Raw genomic sequence first — 17,474 nt, forward strand, 5'->3', positions numbered from 1 at the left:
ATAGTTCAATAGTCAAATGTAACAGAAGAATGGTGCGCTGTCCCTTTAAGAGGCATAGATGCGGTATACGCAGTTACCTCATTTCATCAGGGCTACATGGCTGCGGTTGCAGTGGTCGGCATCGGCAACATCCCCAAATGTAACCGGTGATCCAAAGGTAATTATACGAGTGACAAAGGGAGGGGTATTTATAGACAAAACTGCGGTACCTGTTGAAGCTTTCGAAATGGTATCCTTTACATCTTCTCTTTAAATTATGTTGGCTTTTTTAAACTATCAAATATATATAATACATATGCTGCGGAGGGGTGATAGTCCTGATGACTAAACGTATGTGGGACGTCTCCAGAATAGTTTAGTCAGCTAATTGAGGTTACACATCCATGCATCTGCTCGGCTTTCGTGGCTCAAAGTGTTGGATTATATCCACTTGTGTGTTGTGTGTTGCTATAAACACAAGTTGCAAGAGTTTCTCAAAAATGAGCTTTAATGACTGATATGACCTGCACAACAACGTTGTAAGTAAGGCGAGGCGCACAGTCATTTGTATGACCTGACGGGCTGCCTCAATTTGCATTGCTATTGGCGCTTTTGCCTTATGGTTCTTTATGTGTGATTAATGTTTAAAATGAAGTATTCACCACCGACCTTAGATTCGGGTACTCTGACACTTACATAAGATGATTGCGTATTACTCACCTACTGCGTATTTCTCACCTGTTGCTCTGCACGAGGGATACGGGAGCAGCGAGGCTGGTTTGGGCTGTGTGGTCCGACATGTAGACAGGTTGCATTATCTTTGATTCATCACTTGTAGTTGATCATTATTTGTATTTTGGTGATTAACGTTTCAGGCTAATCAGGCTAGCCAAGACTAACACCATTTATGTGGTGGCAATTCCTACCTACCCCGCACTGTTGGTTGAAAGGGAATAATATAGCCCTAATTCTCAAGATTTCTATAGGGCTATTTCTTAGAAATACAAGGTCTAAAACAAAAGAGAGAGGCAACTGTATTGACAAGGAATTCACTGTTCCCTTGTGACGCTGATAAAGGAGGCTTTCTTAGGAGCTGATGATGATTCGATGTTGGCCATTCCTGCCTCGGGCTTACAATAAGACACACGCACTCAATATCGGCCGCAGCATGAGTGAGTGGCAGTGCGACTCTGACCAAATAAAAGCCTGTTTATTTTGACAAAACGATTCAAAACAGGCCAAGAGCATATTAGAAGAGGATTTGCATATCAGAAAAGATAATTGTTTTGTCAATCACAATATTGTGACAAACCACATCACGCTTTAGCTTTCTGCTAAATCTTATTGCACTCATCTATTTTATTGTATTATTTCATTATATTGTATTGACTATGTTGTTTCAATGTGAAGCACTTTGAGTGCCTCGTGTATGAAAAGTGCTATATAAATAAAGTGGCCTTGCCTTGCCTTCCATTATCCAAAGGTGGACCGTGGGCCTGTTTGTAACCATACCAAAATATACTCATTAATATCGGTAGTGAGGCTTAATGTTCCTAGGAATGAAACCCAGGAATGGAAAGTAAATCTACAAACAAAATATGCATTAGAAACAGAGCAGGGCAGATTATCTTTAAGGAAGGGGCATCATCAACAGGTGGGCCAGCCTCCCATCAACAGGTGGGCCAGCCCTCCACAGCGAAGACACACAACAACATGACAAACCTTCACATATTGAAAGAAAGTACATTGTCTTTGCTATGTATTTTGCAGAGACCCACTGGAAGTATTTGAAATGTAAATTCATATACTTATTTATAAGCATGCATTGGGTTGCGATGAAATGACGATACATTCCCCATGTTCCCCTCCCTTCACCTGGGAGGGCGACTGTAGCGCTCCTGTCTAGAGAAGGCGGCGGGGTGGATCCAGAGCTCCATTCATGTCTCTCACGCCTGGCCGCAAAGCATCGGCAGGCCAGCACAGGTAGGCAGGCATCCTCTGTGTTCCCCCCTGCTTTCAGACAGCCTGAACCGCAGTGTGGCCTGCGGTTTTGACCTTCCAGTGCAACGTTGATGTGATTGAGTGACCCGCGAGTCATGTGTTCTCTGATATGCATCACAAGGCGTTCAGCAGCGACCAGTGGTGGAGGCGGGCGGTATTTCCACGGCGATGCATCTAACACCAACACATACCCTGGTCGGGTCAGCTCTGTGGAGCGCAGCCCAGCCACCAGCACACCCAGGTTAAAGGTGGTTTTAACAGGGTATATTGTGTCGACTAAGTAGGCCCCTATGGACCCGGAGAATACATTCTCCCCTCATGACTGAGAATGTTTAAGCCAAAGCAAAATATAAACAACTTTTTTATCGCTGTGATCTGTTGATTTGTTGATTCTGATGATTCGTAGTGTGTCCTTTGATGGTTCTATGCTTTCGTTGCGTTCAGTCACAAAAAAAAGTCGAGGCGTGAGACATTTGCTTCAGATGATGGACACCTCGTCATTCTATGCCATATTCCTTACCATGGTCATTCAAACCGTGTTGTTTTCATTCACATTAGGACTGTTTCTGTCCATTCAGGCGACAGACTAAGCAGACGACCTGCAGTGATAACCATGGCATCCGGCCCCCCGCTCCTGAGCAGTACCTTACCCCGCTGCAGCAGAAGGAGGTGTGTATACGACACCTGCGAGCCAGGCTGAGGGACAACGTCGATCGACTGCAGAACAGGTGATTACACAGGGACTGTGCTGTTCTTTAAATGCCTTCCATTTAAAACCCAAACGCTTGCCGTCCACATGAGTGAACCTGCTTACTCTCCCCGGTCCGTTGTGCACGCTCAGGGACTGCGAGCTGGACGACCTGAGGAGCCAGCTGTACAGGATGCAGGAGGACTGGATAGAGGAAGAGTGCCACCGCGTGGAAGCCCAGCTGGCGCTGAAGGACGCCCGCAGGGAGATCCTGCACCTGCAGGACATGGTGGAGTCGGTGAAGACCAACCTCGGTGGCCGTGAGCACCAGCCCCCGGGGCCCCAGGCCCCCGCCGGGCTGCAGGGGCCGCGGCACGGCGGGAGGTCCCGCTCCTGCGGCTGCTCCCCGGCCGGCACGCTGAGCCGCGGCACCCCCCGCACCCGGCTGAGCAGCGAGGCCCTGCATCCGGAGCGCGGCCCGGGCCACCCCGACGCGGAGGGGGGCTTCCCCCCGCACGCGGGGCAGAAGCACCTGCTGCTGGAGGCGGCCCTGCTGTCGGAGCAGAAGGCGCCCCGCAGACACGCGCCGGGGCCGCCGCCCACCGTGTCCTGCTCGGCCACCTACGAGCGGCTGTGCAGCGTCGGGGCCGTGCTGCCCGTCTCCCACTCCTGCCACACGCTGAGCGGCAGCGGCTGCAGATGCGGCGCACACACCTACCTCCCCCATCACCACTTGTTCCTCCACCTGCCTCAGGGGGACGGGCCGCCTGTGGCGGCGGCTGCTGCTGCTGCCGCCTCGGATGGCACTGTTCCCATGGCTACGGCCGCTGCGGGCGCCCCCTCCCCCCCCGTTGTTGCTATGACGATGCCCGTTCAAGTCGCAGAGAGGAAGCCAGAGGTCCGCTCGCAAGCCTGCAGCCCCACAATGACCTGGCTCTCAGAGGAAGGGGGCGGCGAGGAGCTGAGCGTCATCTCCTCCTCCACAGGCGTTGAGGTTTCCCCCTTGTTTTCACCCTTCTCGCTCCCCGTGGATCTCCACGGTGTGGGGCCGGGCGCGACCGACAAACCGGTGGACGTTAAAACTATGTCGAAGGAGCCCCTCACGTTTCAACCTCAGCCTGTATTCAGCCGGCCCCCAGAGAGACAGGAGGTCACGATACTGGAGATGGAAGAGGAAAGCGACAAGGAAGCGGCCGAAGAGGAGCCCCCCCCTCAGCTGTGCCACTGGAGCCGGTACTTCTTGGTGGACCTTCTGGCTCTGGCTGTGCCGGTGGTGCCGACCATGGCCTGGCTGTGCCGCAGAGCACCACGAGACGTACTGACCACAGTTCCTATTGGCTCAATGCTGAGGGGTTGCTGTGCTGTGGCCCTTTATTCACTTCGCTGCCGAGGTGCCGCCAGGGGCCCGGGGCCCATCAACATGAACGGGGCCACCCCTATCTGAGATCTCCACACCTTGTATTGCCCGGTACAACGCAGCCAACACAAATTCCAAGACACCATCATAATCACAGCCATGAAGACTTTGGAAAGAATGTTTGGTATCATATACTGTCCGACTATAATTTCCATGAGCAGTTAATGTGGTCTAGCCTTTTTAATTCCCTGCCTCTGCCTGCAGTTGGAATATTCCGCTCTTTGCATGTAACCCCTAAATGTTCAGCTGAGGGGAAGTCACCGCGCTGATACAAAATCCTTTCTCATTGTTCTCCCATATTGTTTAAAAGATCTTGTGAATGTATGCTCTATTTTACGTCTCAATTTCTAATTCTAGGGCTATCAGCAAGGATTATACCAGATTCTTTGTTAAACATTTGATACTTTCTAACGACCACATACTTAATACCGGTATGGTTGAAGTGTTGCACATTTGAGTGACGTGGGAACTTGGCCGTGTGAAGACAACATTTTGAGTAGCCGTTCTGATTTTATATAATTTAAATCGTATCTCCAGTTACCTAATTGGTTAGAATGAGACAACTTTGTGTAATTCCAGTGCAGCAAAAATAATACATTCTCCAATGTTTTGTTTTAGGTAAAGAAATACATTCACAGCGGATCTACGAAGATGCTCATATGAGCTTCATTGAAATCACAGGTTTGCACAGCTGCTAGAAATATAATGAAGATAATGGAAAAACTAAAACGTAGTTAAGATATTGGGCTGGCTAAATATTGGCTCGCAATTAAACAGATATAAAACACTTTACCAGCATTTCTTTACCCAATCAGATGTATGAAACAAAGTAGCTGTGAACCTGCTCATTAATATCAGTTATATGCAGACATTACATTTGCACTGACATGACAATATATTCTTAATTGTTTGAAGAACTTACAACATTCCATTCATGTTATTTGCATCATAAAGCAATAACACTTCTTATCTTGTAATTTGCTTGGCCACGGCCCTTTGCTGTATATTAAAACAGGACTCCATTATAGGAATACAGTATGCTCCCACATTCTGCTATGGTCCTCGTTATTGGATTGAGGTTGTAGTTTTTTTTTAAATTCCTTACAGACAAGGCATTCATGTTACTGCATTTCAGATGTACATGTCTCAACCAACATAAGCACCCGGGAATCCTTTGTAAATAAAAACATGCCTGGATCGTAATGCAAGTGTGGTGCAATGTAGAAGGGGGGGGGGGGAAATAGTGCCATCTTGGGAAGCAGCTCCCTAACTTACAACAACAAAAGGATAAAAATCCCCAACCCACCGCATTATGCAACACCCAACAGTTGCACAAGCAGTTTTTCCTACCTTCTCCACCTAAAAACGACATTAGAGGCCAAGCATCTCTAGGATAAATAGAGGCCAGCTAGACATAATAGGATAGACATGCAAGCTCAGCTCTCGACCGTAACAAAACACATCACAACTGGGTTTGATGGCAATGTCATCATGTGAATCACACATTTATTGTAATATTCAAGAAAATTCATGGCCATTAGTGGAAGGCGAATAGAGCCAAAGCAATGAAAACAATTTGATTTTTTTCATGACACTTCAAAATTGGTCCTGAAGGCAGATATACTGCTAATTTGAGTACATAAAAAAAAAAAAAACACATAGCTGAATATGACATTAAATGTATGGCCTATGACTTATTACGTTAGCAAAGTGAGGGGAGGGAGGGGGGAGTGACCTATAACGTCAAACTAATAAAGGGATATGACAGTGATGTTTTAGACAAAAGTCCTATGCCGGGATCATGTTAACCATTTCCTCCATGTCCCGCGATAGGAATCAACCTGAAAGGCAAGACAGTGGATTTCAAATGGGATACAACGCACAGAAGAGGATTACACTTAATCCAATACCTAAGATCATTAGAAAGAAATTAGCATTAGCGATTATCTCAACTAAGCACATTTAAAGTGTACAACAGTGTCTAAAGCTGTTTAAATCCTATCACCTGCCCAGTACAGCATACAAGCATCAAATATACGTTTTTATTGCTATTCTCACCCTGAAAATTTGAGCGGAATTAACAACGGCGATCAATCCAGGCGCAGCAACTCCACATCGAAGATGAGAGTAGCGTTGGGTGGGATGACACCAGGGTGCCCTTTGCTGCCGTAGGCGAAGTCTGGGGTGCAGGTCAGACGAGCCTGCTGGCCGACGCTCATCTGTAAAGACGACATTAGAACAGTAGTAAGTATGCCATGTAATATACTTATACTCCTATAGAGATCTGGAGTGATGTACCAACCTGGGCTACTCCCTCGTCCCAGCCACGGATCACCTCCCCACACCCGATCCTGAACTTGAAAGGCGAGTCCCGATTCCGGGAAGAATCGAAGGTAGTTCCGTTGGTGAGCTTTCCTGTATGGATGATAATAATAAAACGAGTGCTCAGTGGTTGAGTTGGGGTTCGGCCATTTTAAGAGTTTCCATTCGGATCTGACAGCTCGCTAAAAGCTAGCTAGCAAGCTAACCGTGAGTTAGCCACACTTAGCTTAGCGCAGCCTCGGAAAACGCCTGCGAGTCAATGCGGAAACTAGCGGCTTCGCTGGAGAACGACTAACAACTAATGATTAATAAAACACTCGCCATTGCGATTTGCCCGGTGCAAGAGCATTTCCCCCCCTACCACAACATCTTGGGTCTAACGTAAGCCCAGGATGAGCACAGAGCTAGCATTTGGAGAACACACAGCCTGCGGTCCGAAAGAAAATACGTGTTTAACACCAGAGAACGGTTTATCATACGGATAATACAACTCGAACGATCGCTCATTCATTTTCAGTGGGCCAACATCAACGGTGGAATATCATTCAAAGGTCTTTGTACGATCAGCCGTCGGACTCACCCACATAGTGGACCACGGCGGTTTGCCCCTTTTTTGGGAATGTCTGGCCTGAAAGACACAAAATAGCCATCATCAAATCGTACTTTTTAATTAAAAGCAAAAGCATTGTTCTTTAACATCGTGAAATACATAAATCAGATGCAATACCGTCACCGGGCTTTGTGGTTTCAATCTCGACACCCATTTTCGTTCTTCAACCTTCTCCTTCCCTCGGTCTGCAGCGAGCGGAAACCAGGAGCGGGCGGTGGCGAGGAGAGGGCGGGCGGGCGAGGAGAGGGCGGGCGGGGTTTATTGAAGAGGACTATAACCGGACAGAAGCGTTCAAATAACAGGACATACCGGCCTACACATTCTTAAGATGAAATCCTCTCAAACCAGAGATTCACCTAAATAAAATGAGACAAACGAGCTCATTCCGGACAGACCGTTTCAAATAACGGGACAGTCTGGGCCTATGTGGTTCATTCTGTATTTATTTGTAGCAGATGGCTGTTTTGCTGTGATTCACCTTATCATAGGCTACATCATGTGGACGGGTCAACAGTTCTATACCGAGGGTACTTCAGTCGACCTAAGATGATGTACAGATGACTGTGATAGTTTGGAAATTACATTATCATTGGTCCATATTTCTATCAATGAATATTCAATCATTCCTTCACATTAGTAGATTTTGGGAATATTAGAGATGATCACAAACGATAGCTGGGTAGTGTTGGCATTCGGATGATTGGACATTGGCCCTCACATTCTTAAGATGAAAGACCTTAGAAATTCTGTCAAATCAGAGCTTCACCTGAATAAAAGAGGCAAACATATGAGCTAATTCCGTTTTAATCAGAAAACCTAATGATGGAGACTGTTTTAATAGTCTAATATGACTACACCCACGTCACTTTGGTTTTCCTCACATTTAGAGGTTCAGAAAATGAACAAAGATGATCAGCAGAAGAATAAGTAGGTCTAGTCCTTTTACTAGACACAGTGCAGGGCCTTTGTTTTTTATGTGTGTGAATTACACCAGCTGATAGAGGCCTGTTATATAGCACAGCAACATTATGTGATTTGTTTGGACATTTATGGTTTTTATTACAGGAATCATGTGGCGAGAAACGTGATTTATCTGAGCCGGGGGTCTCCCTGGTTCTCCGTGGCTGTCGCCTTGTTTTCATGCTGGACGGTTGCTGGAGAGAATCCGACGGCAGCCCTGCAATCTCGTTTTGGTTTGGTAAAGGTGTCGCTTCAGCACTAAAAGATGGGAGGAGTAGGGAAGGGAAGAGTATGTTGTTCTTATTGGCCTGAAAGTAGAACTCAAACTAATTGATGTTGACCTTGGATTCTCAGTGACTCATATAATTCCTAAACTCAGTTGCGTTTGTAAGCGTTTGTTCAGCGTCAGCTTAAGCAAAGGCCACAAAAACCTAATTCATCCCACGTTGCCTCCATGGAGGATCTAAGGACTCACGGTTTGGTCTCCTGTTTCTCGTTGATTGGGTAGAAGCGGAAGATGACCATTGCGACCAAAAGCAGAACAATGGGCACGGGTGAGAACATGATGATCAGGGCAGACACCACGGCATCGCTATGGCGACAGTCCTCTGGTCTGTAGCCAACAAAGCTAAGGAGAAGAGGAAAAAAAATAATCACACACAAATAACACACAAATACTGTGACATGGGAATGAAACATTTACTTACTGTAATAGGATCGTTGAAATTCCCACCGACAGGCCTCCTCCCAGTTTATTGCAGAAGGCGTAACAAGAGAAGAACATGGGTTCCAGGTCTTTGCATTCGGGGTTCTTCACGGTGAAGTCATCCACCACATCCGGGAGCATGGACCTGGAGCACAAACCGTCAAGCGAAAGCCTCAGGAAGACATGTCCATAGCCTACCATTGATGTTTTGAAAGGCCCCATCTTCTGGAAGATTTTGGCGAGGCGTCTACATAGAACCAGGGGTTGGGGCGGGACTTAGCTTTTCAAATGTGGAATGGTTTGTTGTGTGTGCTATAGAGCTTGCCACAAAAGCTCTAAGCAACCCATGTTAACAATCAGCTGTTAATCACTGTGCAATGAGTGACAGCTGACCGTGGAGCAGTGGTATTGGACTGTATGCATGGAGCATATGGTTCAGGCAACAATACCACCAAGGTGTTAGAATTCAGTGTGCAGGCCATGGCGACGTGGAGTTGATTTAAATAATTCATGTATGTTTGCCACTTTCAGCTTGATGATGGATTTCTATACTATTTGGTGACCTTTGTATGTTGGGAGTGGGACTCAGTGGTGACTAACCAGGGAAGCAGGAACATGGTCGCCAGGCTCAATCCCATCAGAAAGCACATTGTCATGAAGACCGCAAGGTTACTGGGCACACACGCAATAACCGTCACCGCTATGACGAAAGGCTGTTGAACATGTAAACAGGGACAGCAGGACACCGTAACAAATGGACATTAAGACGGTCAAAGTGCGACAAATGAACTTCAATCAGCTAGTTTTCATTTATCATCCTAGCTTACCGAAAGTCCAATTAAGACTGTTTTCTTCTTGCCGATTCTTATGAGGACTGCTTGCCATAATGGAACAGCTGCGGTTGCAGAAACCTGTGAATTTATCCACATATTTCAAACGCAAGTGCAACATGGTGTCTCATTACATCTGTGACATCAGTGGGAGAGTATTTGCAAGGTGCAGTTAACCTAAGGCCTGGTAACAGGCTTACCAGAAGAACTAGCAGGATGTGCTGAAAATGGGCGCCCAGCCCAGCGGCATGGCTGCAAAACAGTGCAAAGTTTCCCAAGGCCATCTGTGATGAAGCAGAGGTTGAAAAACGGGCTAAAATACTATGTTACGGTACTAGAGACTTGTAATTGTTAAATTAAATCCAACTTAATTGTCGCACAGAACTAGAACCGACAGTATGACGAATTGCAAAATTAAATACGTATGTCATGAAACATTGAAGTAGCCATGTTCTCTGCCCCCAGGTGGACTTGAGTCTGGATGTACCTGGAACGCCAGGGCACAGAAGAGGAACCCAATCACTAATCGTTGGAAGGGGATGTGGCTAGCCAACAGTTTGAGGGAGGTGAGATACGGCACTCTCACCTTCTCCTCTGAACAAAGGGGGTCTGTGAACACGAGAGGGAAATTTGCAGTAAAAACTTTTCAAAGTACATACAGTAAGGTCGTAGTGTGTTAGGATATTAATATTCAGTTTGTTGATGTGGTTGCATTTTACATTAATGTTACTCTGCAACTGGAATCCAGCATTTATTGGTTTGAACATTTATTGGTTTGAACCTTTTGCTACGCTACTCAACAGCATGTCTTTTTAATGTTCTTCTATTTAAAATGTTGTTGTTACCATTGTCTTACTCATTCAAAATACAAAATTAGTGTAGTATCCCACCTATTACTGAAAGCCCTTGGAATACTAAAGGACTGTGGCCCATTCCCAAACTCTGACCGATGACCCCATCCTGGACATACCTTGCTGCTCCCTCACCCCCAGGAATAGAACTAGACTGCAGAGGAGAAACAGCGCACCAATGACCAAGGCCGATGTCAGGAAGGCTTTTCTCTGAGGGAGAAACATGTCACAAGTCATTAGTCAGAGACTGCAGGCTCAATGTGTCAGACACAAATCCATGCACACTATAATGATAACAACTCTCAAATGTTAATGATATATATATATATATATATATATATATATATATATATATATATATAGTATCTATATATATAGTTTTTGTTTTGGTTCATTGATTGATTCGTTTGTGTAATACATTTTTGAGGTCGGTAATGAAGCAACGCAAATCATACTTTTCCAATAGTCAAATGTTACCAAACCAAAAATGGTAAAACTTGAATTTGACCCCTAACCCCTGACTAACTCACAATAAAAGCCTGTAAAGCCTTTACGTTTCTTGTAAGCAAGAACCAGAAAAGCCAAATTCTTGTAAGCATGACCTCACACACCTGCATATTTACCGACAGTCTGAACAATGCCTTTGTCCATCACTGAGGAGTTTTGAGGTGAGCGGGTAACAGGACACCCCTGAGAGGGAAGCAGCCTAGCCAGTGCTAAGGCTTGGCTTTAGAAAGTGAAGGCCCGATGCTCCGCCTCAGCTAATCAACGTAGCGTGATTGACCCTTCCAACGGTTCATGCTGCCACCACAGTCCTCCAGAACTCAAGAGTTCAGTACCGTGCCCTGCAGTGAGGCAGCGTGGGGGGAGGGTGTGCTCTGTGGCGCGGGCTGGGTCTGGTCCAGTTGCTGGCAGACCCCGTCCCTCTCTGCGTTGTACACTGCGATGACCTGCCCCTGCACCACCGAGCCCAACAGCATGGCTAGGATCTCCACGGTCATCCCTAGCCGGGAGAGGGAGCGATAGAGGCAGAGCGAGATAGCAAGGACAAGAGAGGTGAGCCAAGAACACATCCCACTCACTCAGCTGGTCCTGGCACTTCAGCCTTCTACCCCAGTGGTCAGTTCCCACAAAGCCTCATGACAACAATTTAGATAGAACCTAAATCAGGCATATCTAAATAACATCAAACCAAAATTATATCACTCATTGGCACGTGAACGGAAAATAAACCTGAGAGAAATAGGCTATGTTATTTGGCCCTGTTATTTAAAAAAACAGAGAACCAACTTGACGAAGTACAGACTATGTGATCCCAGCCTGGTTGTTCAGGTCTGGCTGCCCACTGGTGACAGGCTGTGCTGCTCACAGAGCCAAGCAGGTGAGGTGGAGGCAGAGCTGCACGTCCTTACAGCACTCAGAACATCCAGTTCCTTTAGGAATTTTATTCAGATGAATCAACCCTAAGTTCCCCGAGTCGCCCGTGTACAGCAAGCTGCCCCGACTCGTTCTACAGGCAGCCAGCATGTTGCCGCCTGTCACAGGCTGGGATCACACACAGAAATGTAGCATTCAATTATTAAGTGTTTATTGTTAGTTATATATTTAAGATAACATATTAATGTGGTTGTTTTATGTTCATTGGTTTTGTCATTTACATTTTATTTATTTTTTAGTCAACTTTTACAATGTTTAATTCTTTGGGTATTTTTGCTTTATTTTTTGTATGCTTTGGCCATACAGACGTGTTATTTGTCAAGCCAAAAAAAATTAATTCAATTGAGAGAGAGATAGAGAAAGAAATCAGCAGGTTGAGAGCATCGCTTACGATAGGCTGTGGCAGAATCTCGGTCTCTCTGGTCTCCACCCAGGAACATGTTCATTGAAAGGTAAGGCACGTTGAAACACTTGTCCAAGAGATGAACAAGAAACGTACAAAAAAATTAGACAAGGCTGGCTGAAGCAGGAAAATGGCAGCAGTTTCACAGACCTGTGAATAGTGCGCCATGCTGTCACCATGGTAACAGGACGATGACACATTATGGAAATAGAGCAGAAACCATTGAGCAATAATCTTATCAGATTGTGTGTGTGGGTTGTGAGGAGAATTGGGCAAAGTGTGGGTGGGTAATGACGAGAATATGAATAGGAGGGTGAGAGGGACTTGACTCGCTTACACTCATGAGCGTCTCGAACATACAGGCCGCGACCAGGAACCAGGGCACGCTGAACGCCTGGGACATGGAGTCTTGCGGCATGAACCACAGCATGACATAAGACAGAATCGCAAACGGCATGGAGAGAACGACCCTGCAAACACCATAGTCCTGATTAAAACAGGCAAAACCTAGAGGGCTGAGTTACAGTGCAGGTGGGGACCACATACTAAAGAAACAAGATAAAGTGCTTATTGTTGGGTTTCACACAAACCATGGCATGAGCTTGCCGATGGGCGTCCAGCGGCTCCGGCTCACCAGGTAACCGACCAGAGGGTCCGTCACAGCGTCCCAGGCCCTGCTCACGAACAGGATCATGGAGACGTAGAAGGCTTCCATCTGGGGGCCGTGGGACGTAGGATTTCATGACATGTGAGCTGCACTCTTAACCCGAGTGCCTGGAAATCAGTGGTAGCTCAGAATTTAATTGTGTCTCAAAACACATTAGGATGAGGCTTACACCATACCTTAACCACGTCCAGCAGAAAGATTTGCATGGATATGCCCATAGAGACTGCAGTGATCTGATATGGAACTCCACCGATTGCATAGCAAAATTTCCTGGCGAAAGGGATTCCCCCAGTCTTCTAGGATGTCAAAATAGATTGGTTGTATATAATTATAATCTCACAGGTCTAGGTCTATATAAATAATTGTTAGAAAGATTTAATTACAGCACAGCTAAACTGAAGTAACCCAAATGTACCTCTTGAAATATTGATTTTAAGCAAAAAACAAACAGCCAAAAGCTTACCGTCCTGCATTTCATTTGTCGGCATACATTTGGACAACAGCATTCAAAAGTTGGATTAAATAGCCGGCTCTTCTGAGTCTGAGGGTGATCCACAACGGATATGAGACATGTCATTTTAAAATGACGATACAACATATATAACTATGAAACAGTCTTGTTAAATCAGCACGAGAGTTGAAAACACTCGGCGGCTGGTTTCAAATGGTCTAACCAGGACCACTTGTGCACAGTACAGCCACCGATTCCGTCCTTTGACGACAAAAACAGGTTCTACAGCCCTGTTATCTCTGGAAACCTGAGTACAGCCCACCCTTTGAGAGGATGAATGAGTGAAGATTGGTCTTTTTGTTGTACAGAGAGACTACTGGGTCTCAGCAGCAAATACAGCCAAGTATTTTTTATTGATACATGTAATCTAATTAATGAATTAAAGAATTAATACTTTATTTTATGACATTTATTAAAGATGTTGGTATTTCAGGTATTCCAGAAACAAATGGAAAATACATTTTGTCATACATGTATTCTTCTGTGGTATGATACATTGTATCAATTGAAATTGTTCAGCACTTATTGTCCTGTTTACATAGTGAAATGTGAAGGGGTCACATTCGGGGAAAGCGATGATGTGGCTAGTTGAAGTATGGCCTGACCTCTTGTGGTTCATCACTGCAACTGGACCACAAGTGAAGGGTTGAGAAATCCCCCTTCCTCTTCCAAAGGTCACTTAGAATCCCCCGCATTTGTATCCAAATCCATACCCATTTTCATTTTGGTACTTTAGTTGAAAATACTTTTTCCCCAAATAGTGATACAAATGATTGGAAATACTAAAGGTGGGTCATTTGTTATCAAATCTTTAATGTTTCCTTGGAGAAATCAAGTAATTTGTTGCTCATTTCCAACAACAGTACAGCAGCAAAAAGGCACATCATGATAAGAAAAGCCCCTACATTAAAAGTAACAAAACTATTAAAAGATAGTCGGTTTATCCTTTCTCTAAACGTAAAAATGTGACCCGATAGTTTTTTGTAAACAAAAAAGGACAACCACAAATAAATAAACCACTTACAGCAGTCTACCATGCAACATACTACATGTTTTGGCCAGAGTCTCCTTTGAGGACGCTTGGTTCAATTAGGAAAACCTTGTACAACCCCAGAAGCCTACATGTTGGTGCTCTTACTGTCCTTGGCCTCCTGGCGGATATTGTACAGCCACTTGATGACTCTGGCGTTCCTCTCGATGACCGAAACGCCGTAAGGCACGCGGGCGGCTCCGCCCCCTTCCTCGGCGTCGTCCTCTTCCTCCTCCCCCTCCTGGCACTCCGACCCCGGAGCGCTGGCGCTGCGGAAGCGGGCCAAGGAGACGATGTCCGAGCCGGGCCCCACGGCCAGCTCCTGCACCTCCGAGGGGTCCAGACCGCACAGGTTGAAGAAGCGCTCCAGCTCCGTGCCGGCCCGCGAGCAGCGGTCGCTCATGTCCGACTTGGAGCGCGTCAGCGAGGGACGCTTCCTGGAGCTGGACGAGGACAGACGGGTGACGGCCGGGGAGGACGGGGGAAAGACGAGGGGGCTGGAGGACTGGAGAGGGGGAGGGAGCAGCCCGGGCGGAGGAGGAGGAGGAGCGGAGGAGGAGGAGGAGGAGGTCCTCGGAGGCGGTGCTGGTGGTTCGCCGGGAGGCGTGGCGGCCATGTCGGCTTGAGGAGGCGCGCGGAGGGGCTTCAGGGGCGTGGGGGGCGCCAGCGGGGACCTCTGGGGGAACAGCCCCAGGTTGGAGGTGGCCGGGCGGAGGGGGTGCAGGCCCTGCCAGGTCATGGGGTAGAGCGGCTGCCGCATGTACTGCATTGGGCGGGCGGGGGGCTTCCTCTGGTTCCGGGACTGGGGGACCACGTCCACTCTGCGGATGGTCGCCGTCGCCGGGGGCAACGCCGCGTCCTGGCTCTGAGGGGCCTCTGGCTTCACCGGGCCGCAGGCTTTTAACCGCACCTTAGCGGGACTCGACCAGTCGGGGGTCGCAGGAGGGGGAGAGGACCGGACCTCGCGGTGCTCCGCTCTGATGGGGCCCCGGAGCGGGGAGCCGCGGGTCGGACCCCCGCGGCTCCTGCCCTCGCCGGCGGCCGTGGGGGTCGGGGCGGCGGGGGCGGGCCCGTCGTTCACGCCGCTGATCAGGTTGCTGAGGTGCTTCCAGGTTTGAGGGGGACGCCGGTCTGCTGCGCGCCGGCCTGGGACGGGGCCTTCCTGGTGGGCTGCAGGGCACTGCTGCCGCGACTACTACCGCTGCTGCTGCTGACGGTGGTGGGGTTCAGCGGGGCCTTCTGGGGCTCGGTGGCGTGGACGGGCTGCTGCTTGGACAGGGCCACCTGGCTCTTGACGTACTTGGCCTTGTCCGCCTCCAGCCTCTCCACGGCACTCTGCCTGGGTCTGGGGGCCGGCAGGGGGCTGGGGCGGTTGAATGCCGGCCCCAGCGGGGCCTTGGGTCGCAGGCGAGGCGGCGTCAGGGACATCCTCACCGACTGTCTCAGCGGGGACGGGAGAGTCTCCACAGGCATCGTGGTTGATAGAAGAACGCTTGGGAGCACAGAGACGCCTAATTTTGCTTTGCCTTGTATTTCCTACAGAGCAGTGAATGTATTTTCTTTACCCCGGGTTAGTGTCAATGAATATCTGGCTGTAGAACATCACCACTGTCGTTCCAGCCTTCAAGTCAGAGCCCGGTATTTAGGTAAGTTGACCTCCTGCCGGAAAAGAGAAACCTCTTATTAGATAACCAGCAAAATATAGAAGCAGCAGCACTGCCATAAACTATATTGTTTGGATGCATTCTCAGCCAGACAGATAGCATATAGTTTTCCAGCTCTTAAGAAAAACACTTTTTGGGCTTTTTAATCTCCCCGACGATCATAGCAGCAGTCCCGATGGGTTCCAACTTGCTTGTTTGGAACAGCGGAATGAAGTGACACTACCCATACGTTAAGATATCTTTGTCTCAAGCCTTGAGCTCTCTGGGTAGGCCTACGTAGAGTTTTCCAATCCAATGCAACAGAGAAAATGTAACCCATGCACATATCCAAAATAAAACTACACATTATATCAATAATACGTTTCTGGTTATCTAGGTACAGCTAGTTTCATGCAAATAGGCATGCCGTTAGAACTTTAGAGTCCTGTTGAAGTGAAGATTGGAGGAGACCAGGTGCTACTTCAACAGGCTGAATGTGGCAGTTATATTATCAGCATGTTTAACATTCCTGGGCCAGACCAGGCTCCTACCGGGCCAGGGTCCTACCGGGCCAGGGTCCAACCGAGCCCGGGTCCTCAGGGCCAGGCCAGGCTCCAACCGGGCCAGGCGAGGACTTCGTTAACGCACAAGCTCACCTGCTTTCCCATCTTGTTTACACAACCCAGAGTTCACATAGGCTCCTTCACTTGCACAGCAAACTTGAGACATAAAATGCCGAGAATATTCTTTGACATAATGATATAGGCATCACACGGGGGTAGCGACAGCCGACAACACCACTGGAAAGCACAATGGCCCGTTGAACTAAAATAGCAGCTATAATTTGCGTCAAGCCTCTGCATGTTCTGCTGGAGGGAGCAGAAGGCATATAAAGAGTGAAACAGGAAGCAGGAGACAATGGAGACACGGCCAACAATGAGAGGGATCTCCTGCCCACTGCCAGTTGTTGAGGTACTTGAGAAAAACCTAGTCCTGGTGGTAAAGTACCTTTCTGTCAAGTCATGTGTTTGTTGTGGCCCCTTTTGATCCAATCACAAAGTCAATATTAAAATACAAATTGGTAACTAACCTTGAACGTTGCGGTCGGGCTTCTTAGCTGTAGCATACCATTAGAGCTGAGGCCTCTCCCTCTTATTTGAGCGTGCCATAGGGCAGATAAACCATATCACTCCTGTGGTGAGAGCGTGTGCGAAAAACTCCAAGCAACAGCACAGCAGACAAACCTGTCTGACAAGTCCTGGACGGCTCCTCCCCCGTTGGATGGATCGTCCAATCACTCCCACTCAAGGAAATGGACAGATATTTTCTATGGTCATGTGACATTTTCTTTTCCTGTGTTGTTATATGACACCTTCAGCGGGTGACGGCGGCAGCCCCACAGCAGACCTACTCATATAC

The 17,474-nt window shown here is 47.6% G+C and overlaps 4 protein-coding genes across 5 annotated transcripts; 1 reads left to right on the forward strand and 3 right to left on the reverse strand.

The window, feature by feature from the left end:
* Window positions 1–81: 81 nt before the first annotated feature.
* On the forward strand, window positions 82–5,275 carry snpha (syntaphilin a). Of its 2 annotated transcripts, none has more exons than XM_030365125.1 (5): window positions 82–157; window positions 1,873–1,962; window positions 2,102–2,221; window positions 2,559–2,708; window positions 2,822–5,275. In XM_030365125.1, the coding sequence occupies exons 2-5, from the start codon at window positions 1,919–1,921 to the stop codon at window positions 4,110–4,112; spliced, it is 1,605 nt and encodes a 534-aa protein (XP_030220985.1). In that variant the 5' UTR covers window positions 82–157; window positions 1,873–1,918; the 3' UTR covers window positions 4,113–5,275. The 2 variants fall into 2 exon arrangements, with proteins under 2 accessions (XP_030220985.1, XP_030220976.1); XM_030365116.1 differs by having other exon boundaries at window positions 90–157; window positions 1,862–1,962.
* Window positions 5,276–5,558: 283 nt separating this feature from the next.
* On the reverse strand, window positions 5,559–7,278 carry fkbp1aa (FKBP prolyl isomerase 1Aa). Its single transcript, XM_030365332.1, has 5 exons — window positions 7,135–7,278; window positions 6,988–7,035; window positions 6,388–6,500; window positions 6,144–6,304; window positions 5,559–5,926 (listed from the first exon to the last, which is right to left on the reverse strand). Exons 1-4 carry the CDS (start codon window positions 7,169–7,171, stop codon window positions 6,176–6,178), a joined length of 327 nt encoding a protein of 108 aa, XP_030221192.1. The 5' UTR covers window positions 7,172–7,278; the 3' UTR covers window positions 5,559–5,926; window positions 6,144–6,175.
* A 575-nt stretch (window positions 7,279–7,853) lies between these two features.
* On the reverse strand, window positions 7,854–13,647 carry mfsd2al2 (major facilitator superfamily domain containing 2a-like 2). Its single transcript, XM_030365066.1, has 14 exons — window positions 13,335–13,647; window positions 13,048–13,167; window positions 12,795–12,919; window positions 12,542–12,674; window positions 12,193–12,271; window positions 11,204–11,367; window positions 10,484–10,574; window positions 10,001–10,122; window positions 9,714–9,797; window positions 9,511–9,594; window positions 9,284–9,396; window positions 8,685–8,828; window positions 8,453–8,605; window positions 7,854–8,235 (listed from the first exon to the last, which is right to left on the reverse strand). The coding sequence occupies exons 1-14, from the start codon at window positions 13,467–13,469 to the stop codon at window positions 7,869–7,871; spliced, it is 1,914 nt and encodes a 637-aa protein (XP_030220926.1). The 5' UTR covers window positions 13,470–13,647; the 3' UTR covers window positions 7,854–7,868.
* A 129-nt stretch (window positions 13,648–13,776) lies between these two features.
* Window positions 13,777–17,121, reverse strand: fam110a (family with sequence similarity 110 member A). Its single transcript, XM_030365157.1, is given in 3 exon segments — window positions 13,777–15,544; window positions 15,547–16,071; window positions 16,712–17,121. Coding segments are annotated over 2 exon segments (1,383 nt in total). The 5' UTR covers window positions 15,886–16,071; window positions 16,712–17,121; the 3' UTR covers window positions 13,777–14,500.
* Between the last annotated feature and the right edge of the window lie 353 nt (window positions 17,122–17,474).

Source organism: Gadus morhua, chromosome 1 (assembly GCF_902167405.1).
Source record: "Gadus morhua chromosome 1, gadMor3.0, whole genome shotgun sequence".
Lineage (NCBI taxonomy): Eukaryota > Metazoa > Chordata > Actinopteri > Gadiformes > Gadidae > Gadus > Gadus morhua.